General features: G+C 39.5%; 1 protein-coding gene across 1 annotated transcript in view; it reads left to right on the top strand.

Annotated features, from left to right (window-relative positions):
* LOC122794948 (adhesion G protein-coupled receptor F5-like) overlaps positions 1-26807 on the top strand; it is a 719027-nt gene that overhangs the window by 335156 nt on the left and 357064 nt on the right. The window contains exon 7 of the mRNA XM_044063541.1: positions 12845-12997. Within this exon, the coding sequence (XP_043919476.1) occupies positions 12845-12997 (153 nt within the window). The remainder of the gene's footprint in view (positions 1-12844; positions 12998-26807) is intronic.

Here is a 26807-nt window from a genome sequence, read left to right as displayed (position 1 = left end):
GGTCTCTAAAGAAAAAGTTATTTAATTTCTTAATTGACTGATAAATGGCTCTGTATAAACAGTTAATTAAGATGTTTTTATTGTATATTCAAGTTTCTTTTAATGTCATTAACAGTCATCACTAGTTTTAAATGTTATAATACTTCCATTGCTGACAGTCAGTTGTTGTCATTGTGTTCCGTTATTACAAGCATATAGGACACTATGCAAATATCCTATTATTGCTGATAGTTCTTTCATGTATTTTTGGAGGAATCCTTTTGCTTCGAGACTCCAAAAGAGTCAGTTTGCTTATTTTTGCTGTAACGGACTCCCGATAAACACGCTCTTGCTCTTGAAAATCGGAGCTTCAGGGTGACGTCAGAGCGGTGTATGCAATTGGGCATACTGAACATCTGCTAATAAGAAAATCGGAGTTTCAGTTGAATGTATTTTTCGTGCTATTTACTGATGCTCCAGTGAAGTATTACTATTATATACAGGTTTCCTGCATACTTAACTTATTGTTGTAAGCTAAACAGGCTTACTGGAAGCTACATTCGCATTGCACCTCTGTAAGAAGGTGCATAGTTAGCGTCGCTAAGGAAAATATATCCTTCCTGCACTCAAGTGGTATGATTCTTTTCTGTGAAAGCTTCGCAAGTGTCCTGCATATTTAACTTGTTGTTGTAAGCTAAATAGGCTTGCTGGAAGCTACATTCGCATTGCATCTCTGATAGAAGAAGCATAGTTAGCGTCGCTAAGGAAAATATTTCCTTCCTGCACTCAAGTGATATGATTCTTTCCTGTGAAAGCTTCGCAAGTAAAGATTTTCTTTTTTTTTTATTATTTGAACTAATTAGGGCAACAGTCAATTAATATTGATGTGTTATGCAAGGGCTGTGTCTTCTTTATAAGGTGATCGTTGTATTTGATATTATATTCAACTGTGAAATGCATTTTAAGACGTGATCACACCAATATTTCAACGCAAAAAATGTTACTTACACTTTAATTTTATAATGGGATGATTTTTCAATGTTTATTTTAGACTTGGTTATCTTATGTCAGTATAGTACATTTCTCAGCTTAATATTAACCCTTATATTAAAGTTTTAGTTGACATTTTTTTTTTTTATTTTTATGCTAAATATTTTGTTTTTCTCTGAACTAATAATCATATGCATTGGCATATAGATGTATTTCTAGATGATGGTTCTTTATGTAATGACATATAGTAAAGTTAACTAGAAAAAGTCATTTTATGTTTATAGTGTCTAGTCTAAGACTGCAAGTTAATTGATAAATATGTATACCTGATTTATAAATGGATATACAAATTTGAGGCAAAATATATACAATTTTTTTTTTTTATGGATCCTGATGATTAGTGCCTTTTTATGTGATATAGTGACTTGTTACTTCTATAGTCTTTCATTTAACATGTACTTAGGTAGTTATTTATCCTAAGACATGGATGGGGGTAGTCTTTCACCTCAAATGTTGGTTAAATTTGTTCAGATTTTTTTTTTTTTTTTTTTTTTTTTTTTTTAAATGGCTTGACAGTTGTTTGATCTGTTATGGCTGATAACTTGGTTATATATATATTGTGTGGTAATAACCCTAGTGTTGATCCTGTGTTTTATTACGATTTTTGAAGGTATATTATTTCCATTTGATTGAATTATAAGAGTTGTGTTGTACATACGAGATTTGTGAGGAAAATCATTTAAATCTTAGACCTTTCTGTATTATAGGAGCCAGTGGTTACAAAAATATAGGGATTGAATATGTTGGACGTCTTGAGTTTAGACAGATTTGTAAATATGTTTAGTTTTATTGTGTGGGTTTTAGCCCTTCTAAGGGCTCTAAGTAAAGCTTTTTGTACTAAATTGATGATTTTGGTAACCAAAAATTTTTATTTTATTCTCTTTTTTCTTGATCTTCCTTCTGTATTAGAGGAATGGTGGGCAGGCACTAGGGTTAGAAAGAAGGAAGTGTATAATTCCATATTTATTATTTCTTTGTGGGTACATTTATTGTTGTGATGTCATCTAATCAAGACCAGAAAACATGTATTGTTTTATTGTTGGGCATTAGTTTTATTTTGTTCAGGTTAATACATTATACTTTCATTAATTTAATATCTAGCTTATCTTGCTCTTATGTCAAATGACATAATAGTTGAATCCTGGAATGTTAGAGAAATTCAAAACAAAGCTAAAAAATCATTATTATTCCATTTGATATTTAAATCACAAGCCAATATTTGTTTTATTCAAGAGACACATATTCCTCATGACATTTGGGACAAGGAAAAAAATAAAAAATGGATCAAGAAGATAGTAGCTTCTGGGGATTCTTCTAATTCTAGGGGAGTAGCCATAATTGTCAAACATAAATTCTTAGGGACTATAATTGATGAGAAATACGATAATGAAGGTAGATTGTGCCTTTTTACAGCTACTTTTCATAATCTTGATAAACCACTATTATTTCTAAATTTATATGGTCCTTGTAATCAACAATATTCTTTTATCTTAAAAATATATAATATACTCACTTCTTATAAGGATCATTATATTATAGTAGGAGGGGATTGGAATGCAGTCATAAACCCAGAAATTGATCAATCTAGCTGTCCTACATCTTATAATTACCAAGCATCTTTAGCCCTCAAAGATTTAATTTTGGAATATAATTTAATTGACCCACTGCACTTTATAAATATCTCAAATAAGAAAGAAATTTATACATATTATTCCAAATGTAATCGCTCTTGGTCTAGATTGGATTTTTTTCTGGTTTCTAATTTTCTTTCAAAATTTATATTGAACTTTTATACTGAACCCAGATTTTTTTCAGACCACTCAAGAATTGTACTAAATTTAAACATTATCCATAATGATAAAAACAATACTCACAAAAACAATTGGTCGCTAAACAACAATTTACTCTTAAATAATGATATATGTAAACAGTGTTCTGATATAATTCAGGAAATGGAGCATGATCTGGATTTTACAGATATTTCCTATGATGTTCAATGGGCTGCTTGTAAGGCGAGATTAAGAGGAATGTTTATTGGTAAATCCGCATACCTTAAAAAACAATATAATAAAAAATAAGTTTTTCTAAAGTCTAGAATCCAGTACCTCGAAAATCAATTTAGACTAAATCAAGATAATGTTATTGAAAAGCAAATTATAGACTACAAAAAAGAACTAGTCTTGTTGCATCAGAATAACCTCTCTATAGTAGAGCAAAGATTATTAGCTACTTATTCAGAATGGGCTCAAGTTCCGTCTAAAATCTTAGCCAGATTAATTAAAAACAACTTCGATAGACCTAAAATTTCATCTTTATTACACAAAAATAAATTATATAATACAGATAAGGAAATTATACATCTTTTTACTTTAATCTATACAGAGTTATACTCTAATTCATCAAACTTGTTGATTAACAATCATATAAATAGCTTTCTAAGCTCTTTAAGATTCCCTATATTAAATGAAAATCAAAAAAATTTACTTTCTGCTCCTCTTACTTTTCAAGAAATTTCAGATTCAATAGATAGACTTAAATCAGGAAAATCCCCCGGTCCGGATGGGTTTACACCGGAATTTTTTAAATCCTTTAAGTCGATAATTGTTCCTTTTCTCTTTAAAGTATATAACTACATTAAAATCAAGGATATATCTGATCTTTACTGGAACAGGTCTAAAACTATACTAATTCTGAAAAATAATAAAGAGAAATTAAACCCCTCAAATTACAGGCCCATTTCTTTAATAAATATAGACATAAAGATTTTATCATCAATTTTGGCCAACAGATTAAAACAGGTCTTACCCTCAATTATTTCTCAAGACCAAACAGGTTTTATGTCTCATAAACATGCATGGGATAATACCCTAACTCTGGAATCTATTATTCATCTTTTAAAAAATGATTCTAACCCAGTATCGCATTGATTCTTGATGCAGCAAATGCATTTGATAGAGTATGTTGGAATTTCTTTTCAAACTATGACATGCTTTAATTTCCCCATATCCTTTATAAATTTAATAAAAACATTATATAAGGATATGTATACTACTCTGTATATTAATGGATACACGTCTTCCCCTATAAAGATTACCAGAGGTACAAGGCAAGGTTGCCCCTTATCCCCTTTTCTTTTTAATATATACTTGGGACCACTGCTGCTATATATTACTCAAAACACCTTTCATAATATTCCAAGGTTTTTTAACACAAATATTTTTTTTTGCATTTGCTGATGATCTAGTAATATATTTCCAAACTCCATTATCTGACCTTAATAAAATAATAAACTCTATTGAACGTTTCTCTCTTGCCTCGAATTATCTTATAAATCCTTTAAAAACTCATATTTTTCCTTTAAACCATAAGGTTCATAAATTGTATTTGTTTTCTGACTCACAAATCCAGATTACTTTTGGTGTGAAATATTTGGGAATTAATATGGAGAACAATAATCACTCTTCATTTCAAAACAACATGAGTAAAATATGGAAATCTATAATGTCAGACATGAATAGATGGGAACATCTAAATCTGTCACTTTTATCAAAAGCTGCAATAATTAAAATGAATATTCTTCCAAAATTTATATATCAATTCAATTCTTCGGATCAGATAATTCCCAAGTCTTTTTTCGAGAAGGTAAATAAAGAATTAGCAAAATTTTTGTGGTTTCCCAAATTGGTTAGGATCTCCTATTCTAGATTGTCATTTACTAAAGATAAGGGAGGTTTGGGATTACCAAATTTTTACCTATATTATCTAATTGCTTCAGCAAATAAGCTATTAACTGTATCTAACTTTAATAGTAGTCAAGGTAGTCAGTACCCAATATGGGTTAGGTTGTGGTATCATTATATTTTATCTAAAAATATAAATCCAGAGGCCATTCCTTTTATTGATTTAAATATCAAGAGCTCCTGTAAAATTTTGACCCTTCTTAAACATAAGATTAATGCTTTTCAGAATTTATTAAAAATCTGCAATCTAGATAAGTTTTTGCACCTCTTTCAACCACTTCATCTAAATCTCAACATAATGTTAGATAATTCTCCATTTAATTTAACAAATTATCCTCGTATTAAAAAGTTAAACGTTTGGGATATCTTGAAACACAAAGACTTGTCACTAGCAAATTTACGTAAGATTCTAAAAGTTAGTTGGAAATACACTGCAGTTTTACGTCAAATAAGAGAGGTAATTATGATTAAGTTTGATCTCATAATGCCTACAGAACTTGATCTTAATAATTTAAAAATGATAATTAATACACTATCGTCATCAGAAAAAATGTTATCAAAGTCTTATAAACTGATAAACAAATTAACTTTAGACCAGAACTGCCTTTTCTCAAATACCTGGTTGAATCATAATTCTCAAATAACTGAGAATCAAAAACTTATTGCAATCAAAAATACCAGAGAATTTGCTCCATTTAAGAAACTGATCTACACACAATTAATGATTAGCAATAACGCCTATCATACTCCATATAAATTAAATAAATTTAATGCTAGTAAATCTCCATCGTGCACATGTTGCTCCTTTCCCCAAGCTGACCTTTTACATATCCTGTGGTATTGTCATTTTTCTCATAAGCTTTGGACCTCTTTGAAGGTCAGACTGCAGAGAATGGGATATCATAAATCTACGCTGTCCTGGGAATTTGCTATACTTCATATTCCAATAGTTCATCTTTCCAAACTGGATACTCATGTTCTTATTTTTATTTGTTCGCTTATTAAACTTTATATTACTCAAAATTGGCTTGATCGTACTAAATTAAATTGGGATACTTTTCAAAAAATGGTTTTTCTATATATTGATGCACAAAAAAACTTAGTTAAGAATCCAATAAAATGATTTTAAAAGACAAAGTGTTGGGGAAGGTTTTAAGTATTATAAACAATTAATGCCTTCCAGACTCTTTTTCTTCTCTTCCTGGTCTTGATTATTAACTCTTTTATTTTGTTAACTATACTTTTTTTTACATAAATGTGTACAAATGTATAAATCTATCACTGATTTTAAGGTTACCGATTGTATATAGTGTATATATTGGGATTTGGTATTTAATGTTCTTTTTTTAAACTCCAACAAGAGTTGCATTTTGTTTTTTTTTAAATTGTTAATCTTTACACAACTCCTAAATGTAATGCTTATAAATCAATAAAAAGTTTTTTGAGAAAAAAAAAAAAATATATATATATATATATATATATATATGTGTGTGTGTGTGTGTGTGTGTGTGTGTGCATATATCGGTCTGTACTTACACATGCAAATACACCTACATGCTCATTTACATTTCCCATACTGTTGAATCACCGCCACTTACCATCGCGCATACACGCTTGCATACCCGCTTACATCTAGGGTTGCCACCTTTTCATATGGCCAAAGTGGGGCATTTTCGGGACACACATTGATTTTTACAGGCCGACACATACCCGCAGTCAGTACAAAGGTTAGAACTTTACTTATTTGCCTAAATGAATGCTTAGTCTTATAGCAGTTTAGTTGCTTAATCTCTTTATTGTAACTTTAAGTATTTTACATACAGAAATAACTGTTTTATCCAACTGTTACATGAAATATGGGGCATATTTCCTACAATCACAGGACATTTGCCATTCTATTATATTTGATCTGGACACAACTGCCCAAAAAAGGACTGTCCCTCGCAAGGTGGGGCAGGTGGTAACCCTACTTACGTCTGCTTTAAAGTGCCTTAAGCACCCTATATCCGACTGCCACTATGCAAATGTGTAAGGTATATATTCCCGATAATACACATGGGGAGACGTGCATCACAGTCAGGTGTTTAACTCCAGGTCGTAGGTTCTGCAGGACTGGCTGGAGGCTGAGCAGTCTTGTAGGCAACTACTGTTCATACAACTTGTGTCCAGATGTATACAGGACTGGACATCGGGTTGTGACACCAAGTCTAATGTTTAGAACAGATACATATCCCATGAGGGATATCCAAAAATTGTGGGGATCGATGACCTTCTTTGCTTTACGGCTATAAGGTAGGGTTATACATGCAAGGGATACATAGTTTGCAATCCTGAGACTGCCTAGGGTGAGACTGCCTATTAGATATGGGTAGCGGTCACTATGTGCAGATATGGCCGCACCTATCTAGCAGCCCGAGTATGGCTGGTTTTGGTGGACATTCAGAAAAGTGTGGGAGGGGGGTGCTGTTAAGGGGATGATGGGTATTCAGTTATGTATCCAGATGTGTTTGGGTTGGATGGCTCAGTTCAGGCCAGACCATCATTTGGGTATGTGCTGGTAACGTTTCTGTACATGTGTATTGCACTTTTTAATTTTCACATGTTTGTGGGATTGTATTGCGGATGTGTATATTTGTTCTTTGGTTATCTTCGTGATTCACCCACTGCTCCTTCGTAGACCTCCAGTTCACCTATTGTGCATCCAACCCAGTCTCCCCTTGGCGAATTATTACATTACCCGTCACCCCCCACCCCCATATTCCATAGACACCATTCGCCCCTTCTCTAGTTGATGCCCCATGGCACAGTCAACAGAACACATTGCATACACTACATATCTCTGGGACCAATATGGTTGTGAGGTCTACACTAGCATTTCTGATCATCCACATGCTGTACTTCCCGCACACAGGTACACGCAAATACTTATCTTTCATGACATGGTAGGTAGACCCGGGTAATACCCGTTCATCTATGGGCCGTCCTGACAAGGACGACTTGGATCACAAATGGGCAGATATTGGGCGAATGCTCTGACCATTGGTAGGGTTGCCACCTTTTCATATGACCTGGATGGGACATTTTCAGGACACACATCTGAGTTTACAGGCCAACACATACCCATGGTCATTACAAAGGATAGTACTTTAGTTTTACCTACATATAAGCTTTTATTGTTGTAGCGGTGTAGTTGCTTATTCTGTTTCGTTTACTTGCTTATTCTGTTTCTTGTAACATATAGGTATTTTATATATGGACATATGTATTGTATGGGACTATTGCATAAAATATGGGATATATTTTTGACCTACTATCGCAGGACATTTCACATTTATAATGGTTTTGGTATGGACACACCTGCCTAGAGGGGGACTGTCACTCACAATGTAGGACAGGTGGTAACCCACACCATTGGGCTAGGCTTAGCAATTGGCAGAACCCCATCACGATGCGTTTCACTTCCACTTGGTATAACTAGCGACACTACAATGGAATACAGGCACGGGATTTTAAATATCATTTGTTCGAGGGACGGGGACTCAATACTCAGCTACGTGCCTTTGTGTTTACTTCTTATTGTGGTGTTCGCAAAGATGTCTTGTATGCTTTGCATACATTTCACTATCTACGGACACTGACAGGAGTGATTACTATTAGAGGCAGGCTGTACTAGTCAGCATTTTAGGTTGCACGTATACAGCCGATATGTTCACGCCTCCATGTAGCTCTTAGACATGCCTCCTGCACTCGTACATGTTTCCTATGCACGTGGCCATTACGGCAGCGCACCTTCATTAATATGCATGTGGTGCTGCTGTGCCATCTCTACACCACACGGTTGGCGCAAGGCTAATGCCGTCCTTGCGCCGAGCTTCATGAATCCCGGGGATTGAGTTCTTAGACAAGAGTATAAATATGTCAGGATAGACAATACAGTTATTAGAAATTCAGTGATATGCAAGTTTTTCAAAAGAAACATTCACAGCATGAGAAAATTAGATTGAAATACATTTTTTTACAAAAAAGTAACATAGTTACAAGCTTTATCTGTATATCTCACTCACCATATGATGCTAAAACTCATCTTCTCTGAAGAATATATGATTTTTCTATTGTATAACATAGTTTCATAGTATAGTACTAGGCTATCTGCCCTGGGGCATTTGTAAACCTAGCCATAGTGATGTGGCATTTGCCACCCCATGAAATGGTACAAAAATGTACAGAATAAATTTAGAATACTGTGTCTAGTAGTGACACAATGAAGGTCCCCTTATATAATAGCATTAGTTTACTGTGCCCCTGTCTAGCAGTGACACAGATGTGACCCCTGGGGTAAACTTACGATCTCCCATCCACTCATCAAGATTTCTCTTGAAGAGAGTCAGTGAGGGGCTCTGCCTAATACGAACTGGGATCTTGTTCCAAAGCATGGGAAGCCTCTGGGTTATGAATCTATCCCTCCAGCATGTCCTATTCGTAAGTGTGCGAGGTTTAAGTCTTTAGCTCTCGTGGTCATGATGGACTTGGATTTTTTTGAGGTGGAGCATGTCCATCAGATCCTGATTGGACATGGCCTTGTATGTCAGGCAGAGATCACCTCTGAGCAGGCGGTATGATACTGAATAGAGCTGAAGTTTCTTTAGTCTGGCAGAATAAGACATATGTTGGAGACCCTTGATCCTCTTGGTGAGGTACTTTTGTGGTCTCTCCAGCTGTTGCAAATGCCGGGTGAAGTACATACCAAATGGGGCATTGTACTCAATCATGGGTCTGATGAGGAACGAATATAGGGGTACAATGACATCCTTGGATCTGGATGTGAATCCCTTCATGATGAGGTGTGCAAGGTAGAATGTTTTTCTAACCACTTTGGCAACGTGGGTATCAAATGAGAGGTCGCTGTTGACTTGGGTCCCTAGGTCTTTGATTACTTTTTCAGTACTCAGTGGGTTGCTGTCTATGTGATAATTTGTGGGTACTTTGTTTTTCCCAAAGGGGATGACTATACATTTTTTGGCATTTAGTTTAAGGCCGTGACTCTGGCACCAGTTGTCCATTTCTGTGAGGCCTTTTTGTAGGATGTGTGTGTCTGCTGGTGTATCGACTATGGCACCTAGTTTGCAGTCATCTGTGAACTTTGTCAGCCACAGCCCTCCCATGTTTGCTTTAACATCTGAGAAATAAATGCCGAACAAAAGGGGTCCCAGGACAGATCCCTGTGGGACACCACTTGTGACTGGCTTTGAGTCTGACATTGCTCCAGCGATTTTAACTTTATGGGTTCTGCCCTTTAGCCAGTTTGCAACATTCTTTATTTATTATAATGCTGAATTCTGATGACATCTTCTGTTAAGTAATCTCTTACCAATGCAGCCATCTTTTAATTTCATTCAAAAGTTTTTTGTAAGTTTGGTCTTATGTATAAGTGTCTTCTACAGGGTGGATGCCAATAGAAAAGCACCTTCATAGTTACTCTTGGTTATCAAATGAAAAAAGCAAACAAAATGTATCAGAAGAAGAAAAACTTAAGTTAAAACACAGAAAAATATACATATGCCCTTGTATTCTAAAAGGATTAACATAATATGGCAGCCTTAGCTTGGAAGATTTTCACATTGCCCTAAATCTTTCAATTTTAGAGACCACTCTACCTCTGAGTGTGTGTGTGGGGGGCGGGGGGCAGTGAGCATGGAGAGTAGTTTCATGGGTAAAGAAACATGTTAATCTCTGTTCACTTGTGCCCTTTCAGATATGCAAATTAGCATAATATACAATGAAAATGATTGATTTTATGTTTTATACTGTTATTACTACCTCAGTCATGACTTAAAAGGGTCAGTAGACTAGAACATATACCCAGTAAAAAATGCAAGCAAATAAATGATTAAATGCATAAAAAAATGTGTCAGTCTGCTAAGTGGCTAATACTGTTTAGCCATGTGCTCCCCCACAGAAATGTCCATGGTTCATAGTTTGCTTGGGAAAGTGATTTAGAGAATCACACAGTGGTCACACATTCTTTTTTATGGGATTACTCATAAGTGCAGTGAAAATGTAAGCACTTTAGTGTGCATATGTTTGTGGATATGTGTATACATGTCTGTAGGGAAAGTCATAATAGTAATCTTTGGAAGTCACCCACACTACAGGGTGGATGCCAATACTTGTGGTTATCAAATGAAAAAAGCAAACAAAATGTATCAGAGGAAGAAAAATATAAGTTAAAATGTAGAATAATGTATGTATGCTATTTTATTCAAAAAGGATTAATGTAATATGACATTCTTAGCTTGGAAGGTTTTCACATTGCCCTAAACCTTTCAATTTTAGAGACCACTCTACCTCTGAGAGTTTTTCCCTCATAGGGGGGCTGAGCATGGAGAGTAGTTTCATGGGTAAAGAAACATGTTCACTTGTACACTTTCAGATATGCAAGTGTTGCATCATATACAATGAAAATGATTGATTTTATGTTTTATACTGTTATTAGTACCATAGTCATGACATACAAGGGTCAGTAGACTAGTATATGTTTGTGGGCATGTATATGCATATCTGCAGGGAAATGATTAATAGTACTCTTTGGGAAGTCAACCATCCTAGGTAATTACTTCATTAATAACACTCCCATAAGAGTAGAACTGGTGGTGAAGGATTTGGGTGCAAATGTAGATTATAACCTGGCTTTCAACCTGCATGTGAATAAGGTAGTAAGGAAATAATTTTGTGTTGCTCAACTTATAAGCAAGGGCTTGACATAATCATTCCACTGCATTCAACCCTCAACAGGCCCATCATTGAATACAACACCCACTCTGGTATGTACCTGACCGAGCACATGCAACAACTGGAATGACAACAGAGGTTTGTCACAATAAGAATACAGGACATAAACAAAACATCCTATGCAGATCATCTCAAAGCCTTATCTCTGTACTGTATTTTGTACAGACTGCTAACAGTTGATCTATGCCTGGTATACAAAGCATCCCTGGATCTCACTCTCAAGGACATTTTGCATACCAGAAAAATGAATAACACCAGAATTTCCTGATCTAGGGAATTAAACTTGGCTTATGATATAAATAGGACACATTGGAGGGACTGATATATCTCTCAGAGAACTCCCTTACTCTGGAATAGGCTTCCTAACCATGTGAAGCAGAAAACGTCCTTAATTCTATTAAAAAAACTGAACCAATGGATGGGAAATTGGAAATACACTCCTGGTCCAGCATTTATGTCTTTAATGAATAGAGGAAGCCTGCAAAACTTGCCCTAACTTCCATCCATCCATCCATCCATCCATCCATCCATCCATCCATCCATCCATCCATCCATCACCCCTTTTTTCCCATTTTTGCATATGGGATTGGGGTGTCACTTTACCAGTGACAATCATCTAAAGCCAAGGTGTAAACCACTGGGTGGCTAGCCCTGTTGCGGTTTGCCCTAGCTTAAATATACCTCTTAAAATAACATCTAATTCACATAAACTTGTGGTATGCAATCAGGATGCTTTGTTAGGCTTATGAAGACCCTAGTGGTCATTAGGCCCTGGTGATCATTAGCTTAGGAAACATCTATGAACCTATGAGTGAGGCTGCATATGTGTGTGTGTGTGTGTGTGTGTGTGTGTGTGTGTGTGTGTGTGTGTGTGTGTGTGTGTGTGTGTATACGCATGTGTAGGGGGTGCCTTTCCTAATGTAATGCATGAGCCACTTGGAAGAACAGTAATGTAGGCATGTCTGACTGCTAGTGTCTGATTCATAAACGTGGTAATGAGAAGATAATAAGGTCCTTCTCATTGCAGCCATATCAATCTCAGAATCACATTTTCTCACTGTTGTGCTATTTGTCAAACCTGAATTGGACAATTAGCTGTGTTGGACAACTGGCAATGAGTATTAATTTAATCTTAGAATACTAGTTTTATTCTTCTATTTGGTATAATCATTGACCTTCCATACAATTTTAATATAAACAAATATGTTTTTCATGTCAATATATTACAGTCATCTTTTGACAAAAGAAGAGGCAATTTGTATAAAGTACTGTATGTTCTTTCACAGAAAAAAATTCAACTGAAAATGGACAGCATTGCAGTACGTTTACATTTCAAGGAAAGAGTTGCAGTGAAATGGGAGCAGAACAGGTGGAATGTGTATGTACTAATGTCATTGGTAGAAACTACAGTAATACTGTCTCCCTCAGTTACATTGCAGGTATGTAGTTGGGATATTTCATTGTGTTTATGTAATATGGAGAAATATCATATTCAGAGCAACACTCAGAATATCACTGGCAAGGGATTAGAAATGGCAAGTTCAATGGCTCATAGTTAATACGATAATGATATTCTTTTTTCATGTGCTGAAATTCTTGGGTTTTACTAATAAATGCTAATTTTCTTTCCAGCCACTGTAGTGACCTTACTGTTGTTATGAAAATGTTTAATAACTAAGTGGACAAAAAACATTTTCACTATACACTTCACTGAATATAAGAAACTGATGACAATGCAACAATAATTCAAGGAAAAAAGTACAAGTTCTACAAATAAATTATCCTTTCCAGAAATATTCATCCTTCTAAGCTAATTTTATCTTTGGAACAACCAAATATCCTTCTTGAAACACATGGCAAAACATTATGCAAAGCTCTTTAAAATGTTAATATGAAACTTCTTAGTTTAAAAGTCATGTGATGCTATATTTTGAAAAGGATACCTACTTTTTTATTTTGATTTTATTTTTCGCATCCATCAGAGCAGTATGGTTTCATGCCATGAAAGAGCACTACAGATGTGATGTTTGCTCTGAGGTTGTTGTTGGAGAAATATAGAGAAGCTCAGAAGGAATTGCATTGTGTCTTTGTGGACTTGTAGAAAGCATATGACAGGATGCCTAGAAAGGAGCTGTGCTATTGTATGAGGAAGCTGTGAGTGGCAGAGAAGTATGCAAGAGTGGCACACAATATACATGAGGGTAGTATGGCAGCTGTGAGGTCTGCAATAGGAGTGATGGATGCATTCAATGTGAAGGTGAGTTTACATCAAGGATCAGTGCTGAGCCCATTCGTATTTGCAATGGTGATGGACAGGTTGACAGATGAGATCAGACAGGAGTCCCCATGGACAATATTGTTTGTGGATGACATTGTGATCTGTAATGAGAGTAGGAAACAGATTGAGGAGACTCTGGAGAAGTGGAGATATGCTCTAGAGAGGAGAAGAATTAAGGGTCAGCAGGACTAAGACAGATTACATGTGTGTGAATGATAGGGAGGCTAGAGGAATGGTGAGGATGCAGGGAATAGAGTTGGCAAAGGTGGATGAGTTTAAATACTTGGGATCAACAGTTCAGAGTAATGGTGAGTGTGGAAGAGAGTTAAAGGATAGAGTACATGCAGGATGGAGTGGGTGGAGGAGAGTGTCAGGAGTGATTTGTGACAGATGATTATCAGTAAGAGTGAAAGAGAAGATATTCAAGAGGGTAGTGAGATCAGCTATGTTATATGGGTTGGAGAGGGTGGCATTGATGAAAAGACAGGAGTCGGAGATGGAGGTGGCAGAGTTAAAGATGTTAAGATTTGCAGTGGGCATGACAAGCATTTACAGGATTAAGGAATCAGTATAATAGAGGGTTAGCTCAGGTTGGATGGTTTGGAGAAAAACACAGAGAGGTGAAATTGTGTTGGTTTTAACATGTGCTGAGAAGGGATGCTGGGTATATTGGGAGAAGGATGCTAAGGATGGAGCTGGCAGGTAAGAGGAAAAGAGGAAGGCCTAAGATAAGGTTTATAGATGTGGTGAGATATGACATGCAGGTGGTTGGAGTGACATAGCAAGATGCAGAGGACAGGAAGAAATGGAAGCAGATGATCCACTGTGGTGACCCTTAATGGGACCATCCAAAAGAAGGAGAAGAAATATATAGATATAGATGGATGATCTGCTTTGGTGACCCCTAATGGGAACAGCCAAAAGAAGATATATATAGATATAGATATGGATATAGATTCACATGAGTTTATGACATTAGATTGAAAACAAACATTATTGAATGGCAAGTGATTGAATACAACTGATTTATCATGTGCCAATCAAAAGTAAGCAAAAATAATTTAAACAAGTGTTTTACCATGATCCTCCCTATGCAACAGCAGTAGCCACTGGTGGATCTATCACTGAACCCATGGCCATATATCTGGACACCCATATCAAACCTCTGGCAGAGAGCAACCCATGCTTTATCCTGGACTCCATGGACTTCCTAAAAAAGACTAAGGACCTCCCCAACCATGAGGAATCTTTGGTCACCATACATGGGGAACATTATACACAGTCTTGCCTCATGACTATTGCATATAAGCAGTCACTGAGACCTAAAACCAAGTATATGCAGCATTTCCAGGGGAAACAGAAGATTTTGGTGGCTACTAAAGTTGCCCCTCAAAAGCAAATTTTTCCACTTTGATGATTATATGTACAAGCAAACTATTGGAATAGCAATGGGAACGGCTATGGCCTCCGGTTTAGAAACACTGCTTTGGGAAAATAGGAAGCTGATCATGTCTATAACTCCCCATTTTGCAGCATATAGGATTCTATTTTCATTTTATTGATGACATTTTCATAATTTGGAATGGCAGAATCCAAAAACTCAACCAGTCTGCAACCACATCAGTACGTCTACAAGCTTTCTGCATTTCGCTATCAAACACAGTTGGGACATGGTTGAATTCCTGGACCTTACAATCAGCAAAGACTTAAACAAAGGACCCCTAACTAATTATTTATGTCAAAAACCCACCAGGGTTAACCTCTTCCTCTACTTTAGGAGTATGCACAAATACTCTAGTTAAATCTCAAGGTCTGAGAGTTGCTAGAGTCACCACAAAAACTGAAAATTTCATGAAAAGCATCTAAGAGCTCAAAGGGGACTTTTTGGCAAGGGGGTACAGCAAGAAACTCCTCAACAAGATTGTAAGCCCCATCGTTCTGCAAAAAAAAAAAGATGACGGAAATCCAAACACAATCCTATTGCATCACAACCACCACAGAAGCCTCAAAAACATGGGTGGAAGAAGGATGGACACCAACTGGGATCTCATTCTGACTCTCATTTACTCACTCGACTACAAAAGCCTACAGGAGATTATAAAGAAAAACTGGATTATCATCAAGGAGAACAAAAACCTCAACCAGGTATTACCACAGCAACCCAGATTTAATGCCAAACAAAAGTTAGAAAATAAGGGATTACATTGAATACACAAATCCCCCAATTAGCAAGAAAGGGGGTACATATGCCTGCAGCAGCCCACCCTGCACATACTGTATTTTCGTGAGTAACCAGGAGAGCTTCCTCTGCCCCAAGATTCAGCTGCTAGATGCCTGGAAACTGTAATACACAGAAAATCAATTACAGGGCTCAATCCAACAATTTTCAGGCATTTTACATTGGCAAAATGGTCAACAAACTTAAAAGAAGGATTGCTAGGCACAGCCATAACATCTGATATGGCATCTCATCCAACTGGTTGGCTATGCATGCCAAGGAAAAAATGGGATATAACACCATCATTTTTATATACTGGACAGGATTGATGATATCCCACTCAATGACAACCTTAATGACAGACTAGAGAAAAAAGAACAGGAGTGGCAGATAAGACTACTGCCAGGATGGCTCTAGGCTTGAACTCTATTTAATCTATCATACCAGTCCTAAACTTACCAAAGCCTAACAATAAAAAAAAAATAGTGATGGGGTAAATGTTCTACACCACCTACAAGGATCACATGAAGGTTTAGAAACCAGCATTAAGGACCACAGATTGGTAATAACATTCATCTCACCAGACTCTGAGCGTTAACTGACAATGGGGCATTTAATATTTAGATGTGTTTTTTTAATATGAAGTTTTATTTGGATTGGGCAACTTCCTGTATTGTATTTGGGAATCTGACCATAGTACTATTGTTATATTTATACGTTCTATATGTTTATTTTTCACAGTTTTCTGAGTTTCATTTGGAATTACATTTTTTGTTTTCCTTCTATTTAGACTAGACTGTTTTTCAGCTTTTTTACAATAATTCCACCTTGAAAGCATACAATATTTAGGTTTGTTTTTTGTTTTGAATTTCTATTTGGTTTGGGAATTTATTTTTCACAATTTTTGGAGTTTCATTTGGTATTACATTTTTTTCTTCCATTTAGACTAGACTATTTTTTGCCTTTTGTAGAATAATTCCACCTCGATAGCACACATTATTTCTGCTCACCACTTTTTGTCATGGAAACAATTGTACAAAGCTTTGTCCAAATTCTACTTTTCACATACGACAATAAGGGGCCTTCTTACAGTTTTAAACACACATCATTAAAAAAATGACAATGAGACAACTAACCCACTCTGTAACAAGATCTACTGCAATTAGATAAACCTGTGGATTCAGTAAACTCTATGTAGGCTCCATGTAGAGCCTACATGGAGTGTATCAGTGAACACGATGTTGCACCTGTGCCCGGTGCCGCACAATGCATATTAATGATGCACAGTAAGCTTAAACAAGGTTTCTCTGCATGCAGTAGTGTTTCTGGCCACAAACTCTCTTCTGGAATACAGATAGCATTTCCTTGTAAGGTTGCTGGCCACAAAATCTTTTACGTGAATGCAGATATCAGTTATATGTAAGGCTGCTTTCCTCAAAAGGTTGATTGCACTCAGCACGACAAATGCTATACCCTTTTCTAAGTTTTCTTCATTTAAATGTCTTTAATTTGATTTGTTCTCCTTTTTTATTACTTTTTTGTTTTATTTTTTTATTTTATTTTATATATTTATTTATTTTTTGAGCGATGTGACAGCACAAATGGCTTAGGCTATGCTTATCCTATTTGCACAACTGGACCACCCATGTAAGTAACATGACCCAGACAGCCTAAAATAGAAACCTGATGCATTCAATTCATACCACTGCATGTTGCACAAACTTGCTAAGCAACACTGTGCTGTGACTAACAACAAGTTAACAATGAAAGCTAATATGGTGGATGTCATGCAAGCAATCCTGTGGCAACAGGTCTTAAGCTTTGGTCAGGAGTGTAAAGGATCCTGGGTTCTATTACAGAATGTGACAGCTTTTCTTTTACTGTTATGGCATTGCAGATTATACAAATGAAGTGCAACATAGACAATCGCCCGGATTCTGCAAACCCGCATGGAGTGCAGGACTAGTATAGGAGCTCCAGCTGGCAATATGTCTGCCTTGCGATCCAGGAATAACTGTAGGGGTGTGCACAAGTGCTCCTGCACTAGACCTGCACAGACTCAGTTCCTGTATGCAAATTACCCTATTTGCAGGAGAAATCCATGCAATTGAGGTGAATTTGCTATTCAAGAAGCTGGAAACCGACTGTGCAGGACTAGTGTAATCTGAAGAAATGTACTCCACCAGTAATGGAGTACATTTCTGTAAATTACAAAACAGAGCCATGACAGCTCCAAATAAAGGGTGTATATCATGTATAAAGCATGCCAATGGCCAACTTTAAGGCCATTAGCATAGAAAACACTTGGAAAAAAAATCAACTTTTATTTTTTTTTAGTCTGTCTCAGCTGTTTAAGCATAGGGCAGTGTCATACAAATGGGATCAGGGTAAAATAAGAAAAAAACCCCTAAAATAAGCATTCTAATAAAAATCACTATTCTGCCATTATACTCAATGGCAGGCAAAAGACAACATGGCCAGTGAATAGTGGTTGCTAAGGAAGGAGGCACAGTGGGAGACATGTAACTATGCATTACCAGGCAATCCTATGCAAATGAGGGGAATGATAGTGTATCCCAAATTTCTTCTCAATGCTAGTCAGCTCCCAAAAATGTAAGAGCAGAAATAGCTTGGTGTAAGCCTAGGAGTTAGCTGACATCATAGGGGTGTGTGTCAGGCATACTGTAAGCAGATTGGAGCCCTGTGGCTCTGGTTTGCTCCTAGCTTAGCACAGCTAAGCAAGGGGATGTGTCTGAGGCTGCTTAGCACTCTTTATATTGCCTAAGCGGATGTGTGCGCCCCGCACTGGCTTTTAAAGGAAAAATAAAAAGTGAACCAGGAAATGGCAGCTCCATGCACATTTGAGCACTGTGTTTGCATGGCGCTCCCGGGCTTAAACAGGAAGGCACTGGGAAGGGAAAACAGCAGTAGCAAGGTAATCCAGGAGAACTAGCATAGCTGGCAGGTGAAATGTATCAGAATCAGCCAATTACACAGGCAGCAGACCAGCCCAGCCCAGAACACTACTATAAACTATGCAAACACCTTTCCCTCTGGTTTTTCCCATATTCTACACCACCGGTGTATACAAGCAGGGAAGTTTTAAACAAACAAAACAACAAAATGATAGGGGTTGCAGCAGGTACCATGCAGCAACATATGGTAGAGGCTGAGGGTGGTGAGGATGTGAATGCTGTTGACCAACCCACAGTGAGGAGATGGAGAAGAGTGTACAGACCCTGGATAACCTACCAGGGGCAACATGAGCTGGAGATAGTGGAGTGCTATAGGGGTGACAGGGACCTCCTACAGCAAATTGCTGAGCTGTGCCAGCCACACCTGACACACTGAACTAATGGAGGGGAACCCAACCCAGTGGATATCAAGGTATGTGTAGGCCTAGGAATACAAGCCATAGGAACCTCCCAAAGCCCAACTAGGGATATCATGGGGATCTCACAGGCATCAACATCCAGAGTATTCCACCAGTTCCTGGATGCCATGTCAGCACATGCCAGTAAGCATGTATATTTCCTCAGCACCTGTGAGGTGTTGACCAGAAATATGCATCTCTTCCACCAAATAGCAGAATACCCTGACGTAGTGGGTGCTACAGACTGCATGCACATATGCATCAAAGCACCACCCGGTGATCGGGGTAGGGTGTGCATCAACCGCAAGGGCTTCCCCTCCATTAACTGCCAGGTCATGTGCAATGCCCAGGGCATTATAATGAATGTGTGTGCTGGCTGCCCTGGAAGCTATCATGATTCCCACATCTGGCATCTGACACAGCTTTACCAGAGATTTGCCAATGGGGACATCCCTTACGGTCACCTAGTGGGGGATGCTGGTTATGCACTGGAGTTGTGGCTGATGACACCCATCAGAAATGCACACACACCCAAACAAGAATGCCATAATGAGGCACATGCACAGACCAGACTTATAATAGAGCATGTGTTTGGGATGCTCAAGTCACAGTTCCGGTGTCACGACACATCCGGTGGAGCCTTGCGGTACTCACCAGCTACATGTACTCATATTGTCATCGTATGCACCATGCTATACAATATGATCCTGTGGAAACAGCTGCAGCAGGAACATCATGGGGCAGGGCCACACAACCCCCCACCAATGTCAAGGCCTGCACAGGCACAGAGTGACTTGGAGGAGGAACAAACTGAGCCCTGGCCCAGTAGGCAGATGGAGGTGTGCTCAGTATGCTCTGGTCTTGCAAAGAGGCAACACATATCACATACACTGACACAGTAGGGACCCAGGGAATGCACCTCTCTCTGACTCACACATACAGTAAAAAGGATGTAAACATCAAACATAACACTACCTGTGCTCAACCATGTATAGGGAGTGTACTATGTGCATCCGACATAAGCAGCCCTCCAGAACCACCCTCAATATTGGCACACCTACAGGGCAAGTCAGTCAACCTACAAATTGCTGAATGGAGTAGAATGTGCTGTTACCTGTATCTATAGTATGGCTTTGAGCATGCAAGGGAATTGGGTGGCTGAATGGTATGCCAGCAAATAGTAGACACCTATAGTGGCACCATGAAATCTGTAACAAATAGTGGTGTCACCATAGTAGTCAGTACTACACAGGGCGACAAAACCCACTGCAGGAAATACGCTGGGCCACATGTGTGTCCATATGACTCACACATGCTAGTCAGGGAGGTTCACATACTCAACAACAGTCTCAGCCAGCAGGACAGGTGTAGCAAACACAAACAAAGGCTGTGCTATGGCCTCTGAATCATGCCTATGGGTAACCGCCCCCCAGGCCTACACAGACAGACTACAGCAGGTCAGGCAGTGGGATGTTAGTTCTAAAGGGTAGGAAGTCAGAAACTAATATGTAAGTCAATCAAAGCTAAGACCTGTAGTACATTGATATGCCTCTAGTTAGCATTATAGGTTAGAATACAGAATAAAATGGAATACCTGACATTGACATACTAGTGCAGTCATAGCAACATACAAGTTTTAGGTGTGCCCCCCCATCCTATGTAGAGATGTAGAAACAGTCAGGTATGCCCCCCCAATCCTGTGTAGAAATGTAGTAACAGTCAGGTGTGCCCCTCCCACTTTCGTGTAGAAATGTAGAAACAGTCAGGTGTACCCCCAATCCTGTGTAGAAATGTAGTAACAGTCAGATATGCCCCCCCAATCCTGTGTAGAAATGTAAAAAAACATCAGGTGTGTCCCCCCATCCTGTGAAGAAAGGTAGAAGTAGTAAGGTGTGCCCCCAATCCTGTGTAGAAATGCAGTAGCAGTCAGGTGTGCCCCCATCCTGTGTAGAAATGTAGAAACAGTCAGGTGTGCCCCCCAATCCTTTGAAGAAAGGTAGAAGTAGTTAGGTGTGCCCCCACCCATCCACTGTGTAGAAATGTAGAAACAGTCAGGTGTGCCCCCCAATCCTGTGTAGAAATGTAGAAACAGTCAGGTGTGTCCACCCACAATTCTATGAAGTAATGTAGTAACAGTCAGGTGTGTACCCCCTCCCACTCCTATGCAGACATGTAGAAACAGCCAGGTGTGCCCCTTCCCCCAATTCAGTGGACAAATGTAGTAACAGTCAGGTGTGCCTCCTCCCAACCACTGTGCAGAAATGTAGAAACAGACAGGTGTGCCCCCTCTCCCAATCCTGTGTAGAAATGTAGTAGCAGTCAGGTGTGCCCCCTCCCCCAATCCTGTGTAGGAATGTAGAAACAGTCAGGTGTGCTCCCCCAACCCAACTTAGAAATGTAGTAACAGTCATGTGTGCCCCCCAAAACCTATTTAGAAATGTAGTAATGGTTTGGTGTGCCCTCCCCAATCTGATGTGCACACATCATAACAGTCAGGTGTGCCCCACAGAAACCTATGTAGAAATGTAGTAACATGTATGTGTAGGTATAATAGTTGAGCACAGATACCCAGAGGTGGCCAAGGTAGCTGGATAGGTTGTAGCACTTGCACAATATGTAGGTATGCGTGTGCTAGGTGTGTGTGTGTTTCGTATTGTGTGAGAGTGGTCACTATGCATGCATGTTGAGGTAAGACCTGGTGGCCATTGCCCACTACTGCTGGTGACAGGGACAAGTCCTCACAACTGCATTGCCAAAGACAATTCCCACCAATATAACACATGCTAGCAGTAAGCCATTGTAAATGTATGGTGGTAATATGTGTCACCATCTGAAAGACTGCCATGGCACGGCTGTTGGGCTAGATATACAAGCAGTACACAGGGGAAAGTACCCCAGACATGCAGTATATATTGTGTCACTGTGAAATGGAGACACCCTTGGAATTGTACATGCAGATATGCATCACATTATCTGATCCTGTGGTAGGGGATACTGGTGTTGTCTGCCCGAACATGTGCAGATCACAAAGGAGGTAGGACTGATGTATTGGGAAACAGCTGCTGTACCTGCACTTGGTAGCATAACTGGAATGCCCCATGCATATCTGTGTGTCAGATGTAAGTAATGTCCATAGCAAACATGCACCCAGCTCATGCAAACACCACCCACAGGTACCTCTAAAGTATACGACCATAGAGGTACCTGTGGGTGGTGTTTGCTCATGCAAACACCACCCACAGGTACCTCTATGGTCGTATACCTTCTGTGGGGAATGGGTACAATATTACCCCACCTGTATATGACAATAGCAAAGGAATGCAGCATGAAGTGCAGGTGTCCCATGCAGGTGTGTCCCTAGCCATAGGTAGCACCCTGCCAGCATCTACACCACATGATCAAGACTGATAGAAGGTATTGGCATGAACACTTAGCACCCCTACCCTCACACCCCAGTGGAAAATACTGTATGGCGGTCTGAGACTGTAGGACTGAAAGAATGCAATCATCTGGCCTGCAGCAAAACCTAATGGCTCACGGGCCTCTGCCAAAGGCCTGTGTCTCACATGCATTGCCAATGCATGTTATGTCATGGATACCCAAATAACATAACACACTCCACATAAGCCATATGCAAGGCCATGTGGACAAACCATAGTAACATGTCCACCATGTCCCACTGCATGAACTGTGGACCAATACCAACACACAGCTGTGATGTGGTGATAACATTAGGGAATGTATCAGAGAATGTTTGCATAATGTATGGAAGAGGATAGAATAGCAGGGGGGTGGGAGCATGGGTAGCATGGAATGTGCAAGGTCGGACACAAAGCTGTGTGCACACACTATCCCTGTCTGCAAACACATAAATGAGTGGCTACATACCTTTCCGTACACCACGATAGGGGTAATGTCCTGACTCATGGCCCCAGCCTCTGGGTAACCTGTATGAATCTGTACAGCTATGAGGTATTGCCACAGCAAGATAAGGCCATACTGTCATGTCGATGGATGTACAAGTATAGGATCCTCTGCCAGCACTGTACCAAGGTACTGAACCAGGTACACAGACCCAGCAGCAAGTGTCTGCAGCTCCCCCTCAAGAATGGCATAACTAACCATGAATAAGTAGGCATCTGTCCACAATACCGGAGACAGCTGCAGTCACCCTTTGTCCCAAAAGACATGACTGTAAGTAAGAATGTCCACCTGACAGTACATGAGGACAGAAAACATCAAAATGTATAACAGTACATATGTCTGAATATCTCTGCTAACAGCAGTACCATGCAGCTGAAGCAGCACAGACACAATCACCTACAGTGCACACTATCCCCTGCACAGTTTGTCCCCATATTGCCAAATTATTGATGGATACCCTGCAGAAACAGTTTGCTACCTGTAGGTATACAACACAAAGGTCTGCACTGGAGTACAAACTACCTGTAATCGATACACACATTCAATACAGAAGGGCATACTGGGCATGCTCACACACTTAGAGAAATGAAGGCAATGTCAGACAACAACATACTGATAGGTCATGCTGGGCATGTTCTCACACTTAAAAAAATGAAACCCATGTCTGCAAACAACAGTGGATCATACATATCTGGCAGTTTCAGATGCTAGTGCAAAATGAAACCCATGTTTGCAAACAACAGTGAACCATACATATCTGGCAGTTGCCGATGTTAGTGCATACACTCCTCAGTATGCACCAGTCATGCTTTGCACAAACAGTGGATAGGAATGCAGACATATATCCTAGGGCAACACACTATAATAAGCCAAAAATAGACATACATATATGTGTTTAAAAGAGTGACTGTGACAAGGAGCCATCCATTATGAGGCCTGTCCCACCCAGCACACAGCCAAATTGCTACAACCACAAGGTTTAAATGTCTCTCACTGTAGACATTAGCCACTGGTATCCATCAGCATTACAGACTATGTGGTGCAAGTGCTAGCTGTGCAACATGACTGTACAAGGAAGTAGTCATCTAGCAGCTGTATACACATACCTGTGGAATATAACCATGTGTGTGCCTGCATGTTGTATGTCAATCTCTAGATGAAAGGGTTATGGCCCATACACACACACTGCTCTCCCCATAGTCCTACTATGACAAGCCTACTAAGGTCATCCACTTCGAAATACACCTTTGGGAAAGGTGTAGTCCAGTAATCTCCATGACACATCCTATAACTGTGGACTGCTGTAGTGTGATAAACTAGATAGGTAGAAGTTTTAATCCCAGACATGGAAAGTGTGTGTGTGTGTGTGTGTGTGTGTGTGTGTGTGTGTGTGTGTGTGTGTGTGTGTGTGTGTGTGTGTGTTTGTATGTGTAGAGAGCGATGCTTTTTAGGCTAGTCACACTCATTACAATTCAAATCCCCTACTTTGGCAAGGCTGCTGATGTCATTCATTGTATAATACACCTTTGGGAAAGGTGTAGCCCAGTAATCTCCATGGTGTGTCCTATAACTGTGTACTGCTGTAGTGTAATAAACTAGCTTGGTAGGAGTTCTAATCCCAGACATGGCAACTGTGTGTGTGTGTGTGTGTGTGTGTGTGCATGTGTGTCCCTGTCTGTGTAGAGAGCAATGCTTTTTAGGCTAGTCACACTCACTACAATTCAAATGCCCTACTTTGGCAAGGCTGCTGATGTCATTCACTGTGAAATACACCTTTGGGAAAGGTGCAGCCCAGCAATCTCCATACTGCGTCCTATAACTGCATACAGCTGTAGTGTGACAAACTAGCTAGGTAGGAGTTCTCATCCCAAATATGGCAACTGAGTGTGTGTGTTTGTGTGTGTGTGTGTGTGTGTGTGTGTGTGTCCCTGTCTATGTAGAGAGCAGTGCATTTTAGCCTATACAGGTAACTGATACCACAGTCTAGGCCAGTTATGCATGTACTGTGTGCAGTCTACTTATAACACATAGGACACACTGTCAAGTTAGCTAGCAGTGATAGGCCCTGGTCTCTTGGATGTGTGTCTGCCTGTTATGTGTCTGTTAATGTGTAAATGAAGGTATATCACACTACGTATTGTCCATATAAACCCATTGCATCCTCTGTTAGCATACTGTACATGTTTGGGGATGTTCTGCATGTAACATGAATCCTGAGACACACCTCACCCTAAACGCTGTGTGGTGTGTGCAATGTAAGCCACACACTTCAGCATCACTACATAGCTAGGTAGGGGTCTAGTCCCAGTGTTGCAAAGTAACAGTGTGCGTGTATGTGGATGGGTTTACATCAGGTTGCAGAGTATATGTGCCTCAGTGGGTCACCTGTACATGTGGCCCAGGCAATAAGTTTTTTAGTAACCTGTGACATGTGTTGAGCTGTACCCCAGATATGTCACAGATATGTCACAGCCATGGTGTCACCAAATTGCCATACCCCATTGTGGAATATGACTGCAGACCATCCTCATGCTGACATATGTACACCTACAACACAAATGGACAACATTATAGGGACTGCAATCAACCAGTGTTACTAACAGCTATAATACATCATTGCTAGACAGCTACACTACCTGCCATATATACATTGCACTTAATTCCTTACAACATGTTACACTGCAGTACAGTGGTACACTGTAGTGTAATCACCATATGTATCAGAACTATATTAGCCTATCCCCTGCATTGAAGGTATGGATGACAGGGATGTGGCACAGTGATCATCATATGCACAGGGTGTGATGTCGGTTTGCCAGAGGTTGAGGGTGGGCCATACATTTGACACCATGTGTGTGGGTGAGGGGTGTACTGCAGTGAGCAGGGTGTGGTGCTGTGGTGTGTGTAGGTATGGGGTTGCCCTAGATGTGTTTGTATAGTGTGTGGGTATGCATGCACACAGTTCTGCCATGTGGCTGCCCTACACAGGTTTTTATGGACAGCTGCAGACCATACCTGGCAGGGTGTGCAGTTCACTGCCTCTGGCCATGGACATGTGGACTGTGCCTGCCAGGTGTTCCATGGGCATGTCCAGGTACAGGCCTCAATGTGCAACTCTCACATGCTGATGACAAATGTCCACTGGTACTAGGCCCCCTCCTGGGACTGGCCAGGATCATGTGCATGCATCCTGCTGTGGTGTGGACAGCCCCCCCCCCGCACTGCCAGGGTTGGTACTGTCACTACGGGAGCCCCTTGGTGTCCTAGCATGTCTATGTTGACTACCAGCTGTTGGTGTTGCTTGCCAACATCTGCACGGCCATTGCTGCACCCCCAACACACGTTCAAGCATGGATACACCACAGCCGATGAGGACCATCATCTCACCATGCCATCTATCCATGAGCTCAGTATAAGCACAGATGGCACCAGACAGTTCATGGATGTTGTCACTCA

The sequence above is a fragment of the Protopterus annectens genome, chromosome 2.part1 (genome assembly GCF_019279795.1).
Source record: "Protopterus annectens isolate FY-2018-M chromosome 2.part1, PAN1.0, whole genome shotgun sequence".
In the NCBI taxonomy this organism is placed as follows: domain Eukaryota; kingdom Metazoa; phylum Chordata; order Ceratodontiformes; family Protopteridae; genus Protopterus; species Protopterus annectens.
Note: the sequence above shows the minus strand (reverse complement) of the source record. Positions and strands in the feature narration are given on the sequence as shown.